This window comes from Micromesistius poutassou (genome assembly GCF_964030765.1).
Source record: "Micromesistius poutassou genome assembly, chromosome: 2".
Taxonomy (NCBI): domain Eukaryota; kingdom Metazoa; phylum Chordata; class Actinopteri; order Gadiformes; family Gadidae; genus Micromesistius; species Micromesistius poutassou.
In genome coordinates this window covers 23,945,160-23,962,396 of record NC_140272.1, presented here as the reverse complement: position 1 = coordinate 23,962,396, position 17,237 = coordinate 23,945,160, and the positions used below count along the sequence as shown (strand labels likewise).

Below are 17,237 nucleotides of genomic sequence, written 5' to 3'. Positions count from 1 at the left end.
GCGCCACGCTGGAGGAGGAGCTCCAACAACAAGGAGACACCAGAGCGCCACGCTGGAGGAGGAGCAGCTCCAACAACAAGGAGACACCAGAGCGCCACGCTGGAGGAGGAGCTCCAACAACAAGGAGACACCAGAGCGCCACGCTGGAGGAGGAGCAGCTCCAACAACAAGGAGACACCAGAGCGCCACGCTGGAGGAGGAGCTCCAACAACAAGGAGACACCAGAGCGCCACGCTGGAGGAGGAGCTCCAACAACAAGGAGACACCAGAGCGCCACGCTGGAGGAGGAGCTCCAACAACAAGGAGACACCAGAGCGCCACGCTGGAGGAGGAGCAGCTCCAACAACAAGGAGACACCAGAGCGCCACGCTGGAGGAGGAGCAGCTCCAACAACAAGGAGACACCAGAGCGCCACGCTGGAGGAGGAGCAGCTCCAACAACAAGGAGACACCAGAGCGCCACGCTGGAGGAGGAGCTCCAACAACAAGGAGACACCAGAGCGCCACGCTGGAGGAGGAGCAGCTCCAACAACAAGGAGACACCAGAGCGCCACGCTGGAGGAGGAGCTCCAACAACAAGGAGACACCAGAGCGCCACGCTGGAGGAGGAGCTCCAACAACAAGGAGACACCAGAGCGCCACGCTGGAGGAGCAGCTCCAACAACAAGGAGACACCAGAGCGCCACGCTGGAGGAGGAGCTCCAACAACAAGGAGACACCAGAGCGCCACGCTGGAGGAGGAGCTCCAACAACAAGGAGACACCAGAGCGCCACGCTGGAGGAGGAGCAGCTCCAACAACAAGGAGACACCAGAGCGCCACGCTGGAGGAGCAGCTCCAACAACAAGGAGACACCAGAGCGCCACGCTGGAGGAGGAGCTCCAACAACAAGGAGACACCAGAGCGCCACGCTGGAGGAGGAGCTCCAACAACAAGGAGACACCAGAGCGCCACGCTGGAGGAGGAGCTCCAACAACAAGGAGACACCAGAGCGCCACGCTGGAGGAGGAGCTCCAACAACAAGGAGACACCAGAGCGCCACGCTGGAGGAGGAGCAGCTCCAACAACAAGGAGACACCAGAGCGCCACGCTGGAGGAGGAGCAGCTCCAACAACAAGGAGACACCAGAGCACCACGCTGGAGGAGGAGCAGCTCCAACAACAAGGAGACACCAGAGCGCCACGCTGGAGGAGGAGCAGCTCCAACAACAAGGAGACACCAGAGCGCCACGCTGGAGGAGCAGCTCCAACAACAAGGAGACACCAGAGCGCCACGCTGGAGGAGGAGCTCCAACAACAAGGAGACACCAGAGCGCCACGCTGGAGGAGGAGCTCCAACAACAAGGAGACACCAGAGCGCCACGCTGGAGGAGGAGCTCCAACAACAAGGAGACACCAGAGCACCACGCTGGAGGAGGAGCTCCAACAACAAGGAGACACCAGAGCGCCACGCTGGAGGAGGAGCTCCAACAACAAGGAGACACCAGAGCACCACGCTGGAGGAGGAGCAGCTCCAACAACAAGGAGACACCAGAGCGCCACGCTGGAGGAGGAGGAGCTCCAACAACAAGGAGACACCAGAGCGCCACGCTGGAGGAGGAGCAGCTCCAACAACAAGGAGACACCAGAGCGCCACGCTGGAGGAGGAGCAGCTCCAACAACAAGGAGACACCAGAGCGCCACGCTGGAGGAGGAGCTCCAACAACAAGGAGACACCAGAGCGCCACGCTGGAGGAGGAGCAGCTCCAACAACAAGGAGACACCAGAGCGCCACGCTGGAGGAGGAGCTCCAACAACAAGGAGACACCAGAGCGCCACGCTGGAGGAGGAGCAGCTCCAACAACAAGGAGACACCAGAGCGCCACGCTGGAGGAGGAGCAGCTCCAACAACAAGGAGACACCAGAGCGCCACGCTGGAGGAGGAGCTCCAACAACAAGGAGACACCAGAGCGCCACGCTGGAGGAGGAGCTCCAACAACAAGGAGACACCAGAGCGCCACGCTGGAGGAGGAGCTCCAACAACAAGGAGACACCAGAGCGCCACGCTGGAGGAGGAGCTCCAACAACAAGGAGACACCAGAGCGCCACGCTGGAGGAGGAGCAGCTCCAACAACAAGGAGACACCAGAGCGCCACGCTGGAGGAGGAGCAGCTCCAACAACAAGGAGACACCAGAGCGCCACGCTGGAGGAGGAGCTCCAACAACAAGGAGACACCAGAGCGCCACGCTGGAGGAGGAGCTCCAACAACAAGGAGACACCAGAGCGCCACGCTGGAGGAGGAGCAGCTCCAACAACAAGGAGACACCAGAGCACCACGCTGGAGGAGGAGCTCCAACAACAAGGAGACACCAGAGCGCCACGCTGGAGGAGGAGCAGCTCCAACAACAAGGAGACACCAGAGCGCCACGCTGGAGGAGGAGCTCCAACAACAAGGAGACACCAGAGCGCCACGCTGGAGGAGGAGCTCCAACAACAAGGAGACACCAGAGTGCCACGCTGGAGGAGGAGCTCCAACAACAAGGAGACACCAGAGCGCCACGCTGGAGGAGGAGCTCAAACAACAAGGAGACACCAGAGCGCCACGCTGGAGGAGGAGCAGCTCCAACAACAAGGAGACACCAGAGCACCACGCTGGAGGAGGAGCAGCTCCAACAACAAGGAGACACCAGAGCGCCACGCTGGAGGAGCAGCTCCAACAACAAGGAGACACCAGAGCGCCACGCTGGAGGAGGAGCAGCTCCAACAACAAGGAGACACCAGAGCGCCACGCTGGAGGAGGAGCTCCAACAACAAGGAGACACCAGAGCGCCACGCTGGAGGAGGAGCAGCTCCAACAACAAGGAGACACCAGAGCACCACGCTGGAGGAGGAGCAGCTCCAACAACAAGGAGACACCAGAGCGCCACGCTGGAGGAGGAGCAGCTCCAACAACAAGGAGACACCAGAGCACCACGCTGGAGGAGGAGCTCCAACAACAAGGAGACACCAGAGCGCCACGCTGGAGGAGGAGCTCCAACAACAAGGAGACACCAGAGCACCACGCTGGAGGAGGAGCAGCTCCAACAACAAGGAGACACCAGAGCGCCACGCTGGAGGAGGAGGAGCTCCAACAACAAGGAGACACCAGAGCGCCACGCTGGAGGAGGAGCAGCTCCAACAACAAGGAGACACCAGAGCGCCACGCTGGAGGAGGAGCAGCTCCAACAACAAGGAGACACCAGAGCGCCACGCTGGAGGAGGAGCTCCAACAACAAGGAGACACCAGAGCGCCACGCTGGAGGAGGAGCAGCTCCAACAACAAGGAGACACCAGAGCGCCACGCTGGAGGAGGAGCTCCAACAACAAGGAGACACCAGAGCGCCACGCTGGAGGAGGAGCAGCTCCAACAACAAGGAGACACCAGAGCGCCACGCTGGAGGAGGAGCAGCTCCAACAACAAGGAGACACCAGAGCGCCACGCTGGAGGAGGAGCTCCAACAACAAGGAGACACCAGAGCGCCACGCTGGAGGAGGAGCTCCAACAACAAGGAGACACCAGAGCGCCACGCTGGAGGAGGAGCTCCAACAACAAGGAGACACCAGAGCGCCACGCTGGAGGAGGAGCTCCAACAACAAGGAGACACCAGAGCGCCACGCTGGAGGAGGAGCAGCTCCAACAACAAGGAGACACCAGAGCGCCACGCTGGAGGAGGAGCAGCTCCAACAACAAGGAGACACCAGAGCGCCACGCTGGAGGAGGAGCTCCAACAACAAGGAGACACCAGAGCGCCACGCTGGAGGAGGAGCTCCAACAACAAGGAGACACCAGAGCGCCACGCTGGAGGAGGAGCAGCTCCAACAACAAGGAGACACCAGAGCACCACGCTGGAGGAGGAGCTCCAACAACAAGGAGACACCAGAGCGCCACGCTGGAGGAGGAGCAGCTCCAACAACAAGGAGACACCAGAGCGCCACGCTGGAGGAGGAGCTCCAACAACAAGGAGACACCAGAGCGCCACGCTGGAGGAGGAGCTCCAACAACAAGGAGACACCAGAGTGCCACGCTGGAGGAGGAGCTCCAACAACAAGGAGACACCAGAGCGCCACGCTGGAGGAGGAGCTCAAACAACAAGGAGACACCAGAGCGCCACGCTGGAGGAGGAGCAGCTCCAACAACAAGGAGACACCAGAGCACCACGCTGGAGGAGGAGCAGCTCCAACAACAAGGAGACACCAGAGCGCCACGCTGGAGGAGCAGCTCCAACAACAAGGAGACACCAGAGCGCCACGCTGGAGGAGGAGCAGCTCCAACAACAAGGAGACACCAGAGCGCCACGCTGGAGGAGGAGCTCCAACAACAAGGAGACACCAGAGCGCCACGCTGGAGGAGGAGCAGCTCCAACAACAAGGAGACACCAGAGCACCACGCTGGAGGAGCAGCTCCAACAACAAGGAGACACCAGAGCGCCACGCTGGAGGAGGAGCTCCAACAACAAGGAGACACCAGAGCGCCACGCTGGAGGAGGAGCAGCTCCAACAACAAGGAGACACCAGAGCACCACGCTGGAGGAGGAGCAGCTCCAACAACAAGGAGACACCAGAGCACCACGCTGGAGGAGCAGCTCCAACAACAAGGAGACACCAGAGCGCCACGCTGGAGGAGGAGCAGCTCCAACAACAAGGAGACACCAGAGCGCCACGCTGGAGGAGCAGCAGCTCCAACAACAAGGAGACACCAGAGCGCCACGCTGGAGGAGGAGCTCCAACAACAAGGAGACACCAGAGCGCCACGCTGGAGGAGGAGCAGCTCCAACAACAAGGAGACACCAGAGCGCCACGCTGGAGGAGGAGCTCCAACAACAAGGAGACACCAGAGCGCCACGCTGGAGGAGGAGCTCCAACAACAAGGAGACACCAGAGCGCCACGCTGGAGGAGGAGCAGCTCCAACAACAAGGAGACACCAGAGCGCCACGCTGGAGGAGGAGCAGCTCCAACAACAAGGAGACACCAGAGCGCCACGCTGGAGGAGGAGCTCCAACAACAAGGAGACACCAGAGCGCCACGCTGGAGGAGGAGCAGCTCCAACAACAAGGAGACACCAGAGCGCCACGCTGGAGGAGCAGCTCCAACAACAAGGAGACACCAGAGCGCCACGCTGGAGGAGCAGCTCCAACAACAAGGAGACACCAGAGCGCCACGCTGGAGGAGGAGCAGCTCCAACAACAAGGAGACACCAGAGCGCCACGCTGGAGGAGGAGCAGCTCCAACAACAAGGAGACACCAGAGCGCCACGCTGGAGGAGGAGCAGCTCCAACAACAAGGAGACACCAGAGCGCCACGCTGGAGGAGCAGCTCCAACAACAAGGAGACACCAGAGCGCCACGCTGGAGGAGGAGCAGCTCCAACAACAAGGAGACACCAGAGCGCCACGCTGGAGGAGGAGCTCCAACAACAAGGAGACACCAGAGCGCCACGCTGGAGGAGGAGCAGCTCCAACAACAAGGAGACACCAGAGCGCCACGCTGGAGGAGGAGCTCCAACAACAAGGAGACACCAGAGCGCCACGCTGGAGGAGCAGCTCCAACAACAAGGAGACACCAGAGCGCCACGCTGGAGGAGGAGCAGCTCCAACAACAAGGAGACACCAGAGCGCCACGCTGGAGGAGGAGCAGCTCCAACAACAAGGAGACACCAGAGCGCCACGCTGGAGGAGGAGCTCCAACAACAAGGAGACACCAGAGCGCCACGCTGGAGGAGGAGCAGCTCCAACAACAAGGAGACACCAGAGCGCCACGCTGGAGGAGGAGCTCCAACAACAAGGAGACACCAGAGCACCACGCTGGAGGAGCAGCTCCACCAGGGACGGACGGAAGGGTGGAGGAAGACTTTGTGTTGACTCTGAACACTAAACTTTACTAACTAACTAACTTTTGGGGCATCACAGACAGTGCCCAATGCGAGTGTGGAGACCCAATACAAACTGTGGAACACATCCTAACCAGCTGCCCCAAACACCGGCCCCCGAACGGCGAGAGTGGTCTAATTGACCTTGATTATAGGACGCTGGACTGGCTCGCCTCAACAGAATTGAAGGTCTAAGGACATACGACAGAAGAAGATGAACACTAAATACATTACTAGATTGTTTTACTTTAGCTGTTTTTTTTTTTACTATTTTCAACAATGTAGATAAGAAAGGCAGAGATCAAACCTATGAAAAAAAACCTTAATATGTAGTAGCGTAGTAGTAGGATATGTTTGCTTTGATGACAATTCAGTCAATGACAGAATGACTGTAGTGTTGTCGACAGGTTTGGGCAAAAACAGCTCAACCAATCCAAAATAAACAACATTCCACCGACGGTTGTGGAATTAGTTGAAGGTGTGTCAATGTGGAACCGGAGCCCGTTGTCATTCACAAGGACAGCAGCCTCCAGTGCTGGAGCTTCAGGCCCACCCGCTGCTCATGTATGAATGGCAGTAAAGAGATTAATGAGAGGCGTCTGCTTTAATAGGAGGCACGGTGACGGCTACTTGGACTCGTCTTCAGTCAAGGCAATAAATAGTAGAATGACACAGGTATGGCTCTTTGAAGTCTGTTATGAAGGATCAGCCTCAGGGCCGCTCCACTGGCTGCTGTCCTATTGATGGGGGGTGTAACCACAAGGTAACTCGGTAACCCTAAACTGCCTGGAACAATGAATGCATTCAACAGCATGCATTACACCCAAATACTGTAGGGCAATTGGAGTATGCATAGTACTGCATATTATTAAGTAAACTCAACTTTGTGCAAGGAACTTGCAAATTGGAACACGATCATTCCATAGCAGTAGTACAATGTAACCCACTAAATCCTATTTCATCTTAAACTAGTTGTTTTAGGGTTTGAACTTCATTTAAAAAGAGATTCAATCACTTTTTCTTTTTCTTTTTAGGACCTGCGATTTGTCCTGTGCGGCAGGGAGTCAACACACACACAAAGTGTAGGAGAGCTTCAAAAGCAAGTTCACTCCTTCCTGCCTGTGTGAACGTTAGGCAGACAATTCTGCTGCTGCCAAACATACCAGGGAGCAGACCCAGCCCTGAACGCCCACAGAAGGAGGCTGCATTTAGTGCCAGGACCACAGGCCGGGTGGGAGGCAGACTATGGCACAGCGAGAGAGACACACACAGCACCATAAGGACACTCATATGGCAACTCGAGTGGGGAACAACGGCTGCTTGTTTGCAAAAAGCCTACAAAGAGCATGCATCTTCTCAAGCAAATGTACACCATTTACTGTGTGTTTACGTTGGTATTGGGGATTTCCATGCCCTCTCTGGGGGGGATTATCTACTAATCTGCAGATTGAAGCAGAGCCCAATCTGAAAAGCAACTGAAAATCAAACTAGGAGATGAAAAAAATGGTTACTAAAGAAGGACAAATTTCTTTATTTTTATACACTAAAACTTCAGTAAAGACAATACATCTTTAAGTCTTCCTCGATCCGACTGTGAGAACGCACCACGCAGAACACGCACACGTGCACACGCGGCACCTTGTGGCAGTACCTTGTCGTAGTAGTAGCGGAGGGCGCGGCTGAGCTTGTCGTAGTTCATGTTGGGCTTGTTCTTGCGGGCTCCCCACAGCCGGGCCACCTCCTCCGCCCGCAGCAGCTTGAACTCGCCCTCCTCGTTGGTCCAGCAGATGAGCTGCTTGTTGCTGGCGTCCTGCAGCAGCTGGAGCAGGAACTGCCACAGGGTGACCGAGCTGTCCATCGGCCGTCACTGTGGACCCACGTGGAAGAGCTCATTGAAAAGGACAACTTTGACGTGTTTCAACCTGAATCTATTTCAATAAAGTCACTCAGATGGAAAATGATGGAAAGTCTGAATATTTGAATATTATTTCGTTAGGTAGGTCAAATCTCAGTTTAGTATTCGAATGCTTTGTTTCTTATTATTTAATTCAAACCACCTGATTACTTTGTGGTAATTGTCAGTCCTCTCTTATTGTGTAAACTGTGTTAGGCTGCAGTGACGCTCTGCCGCTACCAAGTCGGGCTGATGAGTGGATCCCAAAGCCACTGACGTGATGTAGCTTTTTTGTGTTATTAAAATAACATTTCTTTCTTTCTTCTTCAAGAAAAACTGTTGCTAAAAACCAGATTGTGCAGCAGTGGTCTCTGCTACTCTTACAGGCACTGAAAGATAAACACTAAGACTGGACGTTGTTTCTTTCTTGTTTTCTCCACCGAATATTTGTTTATTCGTTTGGAAACCTAAAAACTATGCAACACTTGAAATGATGGATTAAAAAAAAGAGGGGTCAAGGATGGAAACCCCAGATATGGGTGAGCTCAGTTCTTCTGACTCACAATCAGCAGCTATTCTCTGATTCTGAATTTTCATGTCACCTTTACCGCCTTACATCTCATGCAGCAAAATAGGCTAAAATAGTTACCGTTGCTTCAAAATAAGACAATATATACATCTTATATAAGCTATATCTAGAACAGTATGTGATACGAGGAGAGCAACAAAGAAAAGACACAAGTATACAAACTAGGATACTTTGTTGTACCTTTGATGTCAATTGTTTTCAGAATGTTACTCAAGAATGCTTTCATATACACGAAGATAGGAATATACTAATTCCATTGTGTAGGGATGAGAATAGCAGGAAGCTTAATGAGTAAACATAAACGAGGAGCTACAGGGAGCCAGGAACACACACAGCCGTCGTTGCGTGGCTCAGACATCCTCATAAGAAGGACTGCTTCAGATAGAGCTCCAACCTACAAAGTGATCCTCCTGTGTGCCTTCTTCCCCCTCTCCTTATGGAGGAACTCTGGACTCTGTACAATGTCACAGATATTCACAAATAGAGACTAACTATTACTTACTAAACAGAGAGACCGGCACTAATGTCAAACAAGCAGCAAAAAAAACGTTGAGCTTGGAAGCTTGGAAGTTGGAACGCAAGTACACATTTTATAAAGTGGATAAACCGATAAATGCAATAGTAACAATTCAGATGCTTTACAGATCACTTGTTTGGGATTTTTTACTTTACAAAAAGGATATGATTATGAATTGAGTATGAAGAGGGAATGGACAGATCAGTTTACCGTCGACGCTGTGCACCTATTTCCTTATATGTGATAAGCCCATCTGCTACCAATCCGATTCCTTCACTGTGAAATATGGTTCTGTTTCTTTTACAAATGACTTTCAACTGGGGCAGCCTGGCTAATAAACCCAGTGTTGCCCCAGAAATCCCCTATAAAACATATCACCTTATTGTGGAGGATAATGAAGATTATCCTCCACAAATATAATACATATTTAATTATCATTATTCAGCCTAGGTTTTCAGACCTGCTTTTCATGTTATTTTCATTGGCTTTCTAGTTACAAAAAATGCCATAAGTGGAACATTAATAGATGTATTGTCTCATTAAAAGTAACTTGATCTGGCAACGGACATGGGTGATAGCAGATATTTCTTTACGTTTGCCTCCGGGGTGTCTGATAGGCCCATGTATGGCTGCACTAGGAGGCTGCATGTCTGTTATGGTTTTACATAAATCCAGTCAGGTTAGGATGACATTTAGAACTCCAGCCCCTTCAACCTTTAACCAATGTAGCATTAACTCTTCATTCAATATTGACTGGGATGTATTGAAGGAGTTTTGTACGCAAAAACAAGTTGAAATCAAGTTGAAGAATCTATCATTTGGACAAATAAATTGAGCCACAATGACCATAAAAGTATGTCATGACATGTAACTTTCACATAATATAATATAGCCCGGCTTTGGGAGATCTTTGAAATTGGAACGTCTAGGTTTCACAAAAGCCTTGTTTGCAGCATTATGCTTCATTCATGTTGTCTAGACAGAATTAATGAAGAACTCCCCCTTGCTCATCTTCAATTAAAGCAGTGGAGTAGCCATTTAGTCCAACTAAATCAGAAAGAATAAGCAGGGAGAATTATATTTACATTTAGCAGACGCTTTTATTCAAAGCAAAAGTACATTTGTCAAAAGAAAGAGAAACAATATATTGCTCTCGGTAGAGTAAGGCTGTTCATAGAACAAGTGCCAAGCACTTACAATCACTAGGTTAACCTATTACCTGTGTTCAACAAAGACACTACAAAATGCATACAAAAAGTACAATGTGTGTGCCATGAAATACAAACATACAATAAGTGGGTACATTAAGTGCCAGGGCATACAAACATAATAAGTGCGTAGGAGGGGTGTTTTTAGGTGAGTAAGGGAGAAGAGGGATAAGGGGGGAGGCTATGCAGAGTCCAGGGGCCTCATTTATAAAGGTCTCTGCGCACGAAAATGTTGCGGAAACAGGGATGAAATGTGAGTACGCATCTTTTACCGCCAACGTCGTGATTTATAGAAAAATTCCTTGCGGAAAAGAGTGCGCAGTTCTACGCATCCTTTCACCCTGGAGTAAAGGTCCCGCAAAGTTTTTCAAACAGTGATCTCCAGTCCGGAGACGAGCGCTCGTGCACGAACGCCAAATTCAACGCAAGTTGGTATTTATAACGAGAAGAGTGCGTACAGGTGTGCGCCGCACGGTTTTATAAATCTGAATATTTTTGTGCGTACGCACATTCTGAGGTTTGGGCATACGCAATGTTTTACGCAGAGTTTTATAAATGAGGCCCCAGGTGTACTCTGAACAAGTGAGTCTTGAGTCTTCTGTGGAAGCTGGTGAGCGGCATAGAGCTCGTTCTACCATTGTGGTGCCAAAACAGAGAAGAGTTGTTACTTTGTTTTGCAACCTTTGCTTACTCTTAGTGATGGAGAGAGAGAGCGCTCGAGCTGGGGTGTGCAGTCTGAATAGAGCTTGGAGATAGATAGACAGTAGATAGACAGTTGACCACCTTGTGGTCAACTGTCTACTACAGGGAGCCAGTGGAGGTCACATGGGAGAATTTAGGTAGGTTGAACACGAGTCATGCTGCATTGTTCTGGATACGCTGCAAAGGTTTGATCACAGACGCAGGGAGTCCAGCCAGAAGCAAGTTGCAGAAGTCAAGGCAGGAGATGCTGAGCGTTCTGTAGTTCGGGATGTCGGCGGTGGTAGGTTTCTTAAGGAGCTTCTTGATTTGTAGCAGTCTTGAAGGATGCTGGAATAAGGCCTGAAGTGAGGGAGGCTGGTGAGAGGGAGAGTTGATAAGGGTGGTGAGGAATGCTGTCGCTGGAGTCTGCTTGGAGAAGGGAGGAGGGGATCGGATCAAGGTTAGACTATTCTGAGGAGAGAGGAATAAAATGTCAGGGGGAGGGAGGATGAGCTGATGTCCTTCACCTTCTGGGTAAAGTAGGTCACAAAGTCATCAGCTGTGAGGGAGGAAGGGGAGGGAGAGGGGGGGTGAGGAGGGAAGAGAACATGGAAAAAAAAGTCTCCTGGCGTTGGAGGCAGAGGAGTTTTAGGTCTGCTCGAAGGCAGATTACGCTGTTCACACAGTGGAGGTGAAGTCAGAGGGGAGGAGAAGGTTGCGAAAGAGATCATCAGGACAGTCTGATCTCCTCAATTTTCCCTCAGCTTCTCGGACAGCCGGGGGGGGGGGAATAATGGAAGGGTCCTTGTTGACCATAGATAACCGCAATGTAGAGCTTGATAGGCAGGGTGACAGTGACAGCATGAAGTTTGAATGCAGATCTGTCAAGTGTTCCAGTGGAAGAACCTGGTAGGACCACTTCGGCGAGATGAGGAGTCCAGTCCCTCCTCCTCGCCCCGATGGTCTTGGGGTGTGTGAGAACAAGTAGGCGGTGGAGAGGGCGGCTGGAGTGGCAGAGTTCTCTGGAGTGATCCAAGTCTCTGTAAGGGCCAGGAAGTGGAGAGTCAAGAGGGAGGCGTAGGCTCAGATGGGGTTCACCTTCTAGTCAGCCGATTGGCAGTCCCCCCCCACCACTCCAGGTCAGTGAAGGTAGAGCGCGTTGGGCAGCGCAGATTGGCTGGGTTGCAGCACCGAGCAGGGGATCCTCGGTGGGTTGTCTCGGGTTAGACATCCTGACGATGATTGAGGTAAGGCACATAGCTAGGCACTGTCGCGATAAGCAATAAATCAATTAATCGCACGATAAATTAAAATGATAAATAAGCTTTTTTTCCATTTTCTTTTTTCTCGTGTCTCTCTCTATCAAAGAGACTGGATGACAAGAGTTTTCACTCCGGAGCGTCGGTCTGCACAGACCCCTCTGGCTTCCTTAATGAGGAGTTAACCCTTAATGAGGAGTTAACCCTTAATGAGGAGTTAACCCTTAATGAGGAGTTAACCCTCGAGTCACTGGTCAGTCACTGGTCAGTCACTGGTCAGCCGCATGCTCTCTGTGTGGGGAGGCAGAGCCCTGGCGTTACAGAGTCAGAGCCCGGCTATACGCCCGTCTTCTGCCCGTCTTCCTAGACATTCTCTGTGCAGCATGAGAGCCCCGTGAGGAGCAGCGAGGAGAGGAAACGCTCGTTGAGATTTGGAGGAATGAAAAACAAAGATGGAAATGGTTTCAAAGCTGAACGCGACAGCTGCCATGTGGGAGCACTTGGGGTTCAAACCAAATGACCGCGGTGAACCATTTAACCTGTGCGAGCCGGTACATTGCATTTGTTGTAAAACGGTAGCAACTAAACGCACCAATACAACAAACATGCATCTACACCTAAAGCATCATCATCAGATGCTGTTTTCCCAGCTGCGAAAAAAAAATACAACAGATCATGGGACGTCTCCGTCTTCAGTCCACAGTCACTGGGGCGTTTAGTCGACGCTGACAGTTGTAGTTCGCTTCATGTAGTTTTATTTCAATTGTATTTATTGTTTTTGGTTGTTTTGTTTATTTATTTATTTAAAATGTCTGCCAGTTCCAGTGTTAAATATTCTTTAGAAATAACAGTTAATTGATCTTTGAAAGGTTGTACTTGCATTATTATGCCATTATCAATATATTAGTTGAAAATGGTCTCAAAACAGCAATATTATCGCTTATCACAATCATTTCTGGGACAATTTATGGCCCAGCAGAATGTGTTATGGTGACAGGCCTACACATAGCTAGGCTGGGGAGGCCTCTGCAGCAGTCCCCTGAAGAGGACCAGAGAGACATGTCTTTGTTTGACCCGGTCTTTGTTTGCAGGGCCCTTAAGGGCTGATTATTACCTTTATGGTTCTGCATCGGGTTTACGTGTCGCTATGCATGTCCTTGGTAACGAGAGAACAAATAGTTGGTCTTTGTCTGTGCATGCTATTACTTAACAATTGGTCTACGACTAGACGTTTTGATTATGGGATGGATTCTAGCAACTTGAAAGCTGAATACGACTCAGAAAATGTGCAACAAAAACAAGATAGGCTGCTGGTTGGTCTTGTCACGTGATCAGCTCCTGCAATCTGCAAATCTGTAGTTATTTGGCAGATCATGTGTTTAGGGCGTATATCATCTGATAAAGATTGGAGCATCACTAGTAGCAGGTCCTCCTGGAAATCCATTCAGCCTACTTTTCTATGTGAAAATAATCGGAGAAATAACTGCTGTGCCTTTAAGCATTGAACTTAGAACAATTGCCCCTTGGCACACGCAATCGCATGTAATAATTATCCAACCTGACTTTGAATGAGAGCTGCCCTTACCAAGAGACAATAAAAACACGTGTGACTTGCTGCTGAAATGACATTTGTACTTTGTAGTACACTTTCTGGAAAAAATACTGTTAGTAGTAAATTAGTTGTCGTTTGAAGGTACTAGCCATATCTTGTGTGGCAAGTTAACTTGGCACACCAATTGGCCCAATCAGAAAAGGTAGGTTTAACAGGCCCGTCTCAGTGGTTAGATTGGTCACTCATTACCGACACCATACATTTCTAGTTCAGCATGACTAGATGCCTTCGTCTTTGACCACATTTTATTTTTTCAATGTGTTTATCTGACACCCAACCTATATCTATCTTGGCCTGCAGTCCTGAATAGCATTTTTCTGTTATTTTTTGTTTGACCTCTCCATTTTATGACAGGGACAAAAATGCAGGATAGATATTGCAGCGTACACCTTATTCTCATTTTGCAAATTACACAATGGGTCACACACTTCGATGTGTTGTTCAGATCTACAATGCAAGATATAATCTAATAATAATATTACTTGTTTCTAACTGTAAAAGGCTCCCATATCTGCCGCTCTCATTGAACCTGTAAAGGCATCATGCAGCCTGTTTGAAGCCACACAACTACACACTGATTTGTTTAGGCTTACTGAAGATTAAAATAATAATGTTTACACGTTCTTTGACCTTTTGAAGAACAAAAATGGAAACGCCTTCATATCAATTCAATAACAATATGGGTGGAATCAAAAGCCAACATCCACGCCTGTGTAAGGAGTTAGTAAAGCGTTTGTGCACATTTGACTTATTCGTGGCACAGCACTCTAAACGCAGGTCCAACTGTTGATCTTATCAGACAACCATATTATGGGTCGACAATGAACATTGCAATCATCTTCATGTAAGAGATCAGAGTGCTGATTTTTGCTGTGTGTTTAAGCATGCCATGTAATCTTCTTATGAGGAGAGTCAATCTGCCCTGATTCATCCAGACCAGCTGGATTGCAGACACACACACTCCTCCCCACTCACAATCTGTCCCATCGCACAACGCAGAAACACATGTACAGCGGATTTATATGAAGCTCAATAAAACAGAACAAAAAAAGATGGTTTCACTGCTGCAAGGAAATACAAAAACCCAAACCATGTGACGTCTAATATTCCCACACAGGTACACTACCATTCAAAAGTTTGGGGTCACTTAGAAATGTCTTTATTTTATAAAGAAAAGCACTGTTTTTTTCAGTGAAGATAATATTAAATTCGCCAGAAAATCAGTCTAGACATTGTTAATGTGGTAAATGACTATTCTATCTGGAAACAGCTGTTTTTGTTTAGTGGTATATCTACACAGAGCTTAGTTTGAGGGAAAAGTACAAACACTTAAAAGAGTAAGGAGGAATGTAAAGGAGTGCTTGCTTGTGGGACCACCACGACCCAGCACTGGTCGTTGGACCACCACAACCCAGCAGTGGTGCTCGGGTTGACCCGAGGCTCGGTGGAGCCTCAGACCACTTGGGCGGCAGTGGCTCAGGCGGTAGTGCGGGTTGCTGGTTGGATCCCCGGCTCCTCCTAGCTGAGGTGGAGGGGTCCCTGAGCGGACCCCTCCCCCTGACTGCTCCTCCTAGCTGAGGTGGAGCGGTCCCTGAGCGGACCCCTCACCCTGACTGCTCCTCCTAGCTGAGGTGGAGGGGTCCCTGAGCGGACCCCTCACCCTGACTGCTCCTCCTAGCTGAGGTGGAGGGGTCCCTGAGCGGACCCCTCACCCTGACTGCTCCTCCTAGCTGAGGTGGAGCGGTCCCTGAGCGGACCCCTCACCCTGACTGCCGCTGAAGGGCTGGCTGTCGCCCTGCATGGTGCTCACCCTGAATGTGTGCATGGATGTCTGAATGAATGGGTGTATGAATGGGTGAATGTTAGGCAATATCGTAAAGCGCTTTGAGTGGCCACTGGTTCTAAAAGTATAATATCATATAAAGTATGAAAGCAGTCCATTAGCACCGAGCCGTGGTGGTCGGTGTGCCCGCGGTGCAGCCCTGTCACACTGCTGGAGGAACTACCACCAGCTGCCAGGGTCCAGGCAGGAACCACCACACAACCCATGACCCCCACGAGCCGAGCCAACGCCTGAACTACATGCACACCCTCCACATAGTCCACCACATCCACATAGTCCACACCCTCCACATAGTCCACCACATCCACAACAAGCAGCGGAACGATAGTTGTCTGCTGCTGGGGCTGAAGTTACGCGTTAGCTTAGCGTGCTAGCGTTACCTCGTCGCCGCTCGTCGTCGCAGATCTGAAGGCTTCTCCCCCCGCGGCGGAACGGTCCCAGTAACACATGTTCAGTCCTCAATGCACGGCTCCACAAACGGGCATCTTCCAGACGTCCACAGCCGGATCACACGGCCTCTGCCCGTCGGTCCGTGGTCCCGACGGCGCGTCGAACAGGAAATTAAAGCATGCTGAGATCACTTCCTCATGCGCTGCTGCTGCGGAGCCCGGCGCGCTCCTCTGCTTACGTTATGTTATGTGATGTTACGTTATGGTTATGGTTATGTGATGTTACGTTATGTTATGTGATGTTACGTTATGGTTATGGTTATGTGATGTTACGTTATTGTTATCGTTATGTGATGTTACGTTATGTTATGTGATGTTACGTTATGGTTATGTGATGTTACGTTATTGTTATGTGATGTTACGTTATTGTTATTTTATGTTACGTTATGTTATGTGATGTTACGTTATTGTTATGTGATGTTACGTTATTGTTATGTGATGGTTACGTTATGGTTATGTGATGTTACGTTATTGTTATGTGATGTTACGTTATGGTTATGTGATGTTACGTTATTGTTATGTGATGTTACGTTATTGTTATGTGATGGTTACGTTATGGTTATGTGATGTTACGTTATTGTTATGTGATGTTACGTTATGGTTATGTGATGGTTACGTTATGGTTATGTGATGTTAACATCACATAACCATAACGTAACCATGATGATGTGATGGTTACGTTTTGGTTATGTGATGTTAACATCACATAACCATAACGTAACCATCACATAACGTTATGTGATGGTTACGTTATGGTTATGTGATGGTTACGTTATGGTTATCGTTATGTGATGGTTACGTTATTGTTATGCTATTGTGATGTTATTGTTATCGTTATGTGATGTTACGTTATTGTTATCGTTACGTTATTGTGATGTTATGGTTATGTTATTGTGATGTTATGGTTATCGTTATGTAATGTTATGTTATTGTGATGTTATTGTGTGATATTATGGTTATCATTATGTTATGTTATTGTTATCGTTACGTTATTGTGATGTTATGGTTACGTTATATTATTGTTATCGTTATGTAATGGTATGTTATTGTGATGTTATTGTGTGATATTATTGTTATCGTTACGTTATTGTGATGTTATGGTTACGTTATATTATTGTTATCGTTATGTTATGGTTATGTAATGTTATCGTGATGTTATGGTTACGTTATATTATTGTTATCGTTATGTTATGTTATTGTGTTGTTATTGTGATGTTATTGTGATGTTATTGTTATTTGATTGTTTCGTTATTGTTATGTGAGTGTTACGTTTTTGGTATGTGATAGGTCTATGTTATTGTTT

At 49.6% G+C, this 17,237-nt stretch overlaps 1 protein-coding gene across 1 annotated transcript in view; it reads right to left on the bottom strand.

Moving 5' to 3' along the window:
- The window catches only part of elk4 (ETS transcription factor ELK4), a 28,390-nt gene extending 12,370 nt beyond the window's left edge, over window positions 1-16,020 (bottom strand). Inside the window, exons 1-2 of the mRNA XM_084464248.1 lie at window positions 15,866-16,020; window positions 7,534-7,749 (exon numbers count right to left, since the gene is read on the bottom strand). Coding sequence (XP_084320374.1) covers window positions 7,534-7,740 — 207 coding nt within the window. The 5' untranslated portion in view covers window positions 7,741-7,749; window positions 15,866-16,020. The remainder of the gene's footprint in view (window positions 1-7,533; window positions 7,750-15,865) is intronic.
- Between the last annotated feature and the right edge of the window lie 1,217 nt (window positions 16,021-17,237).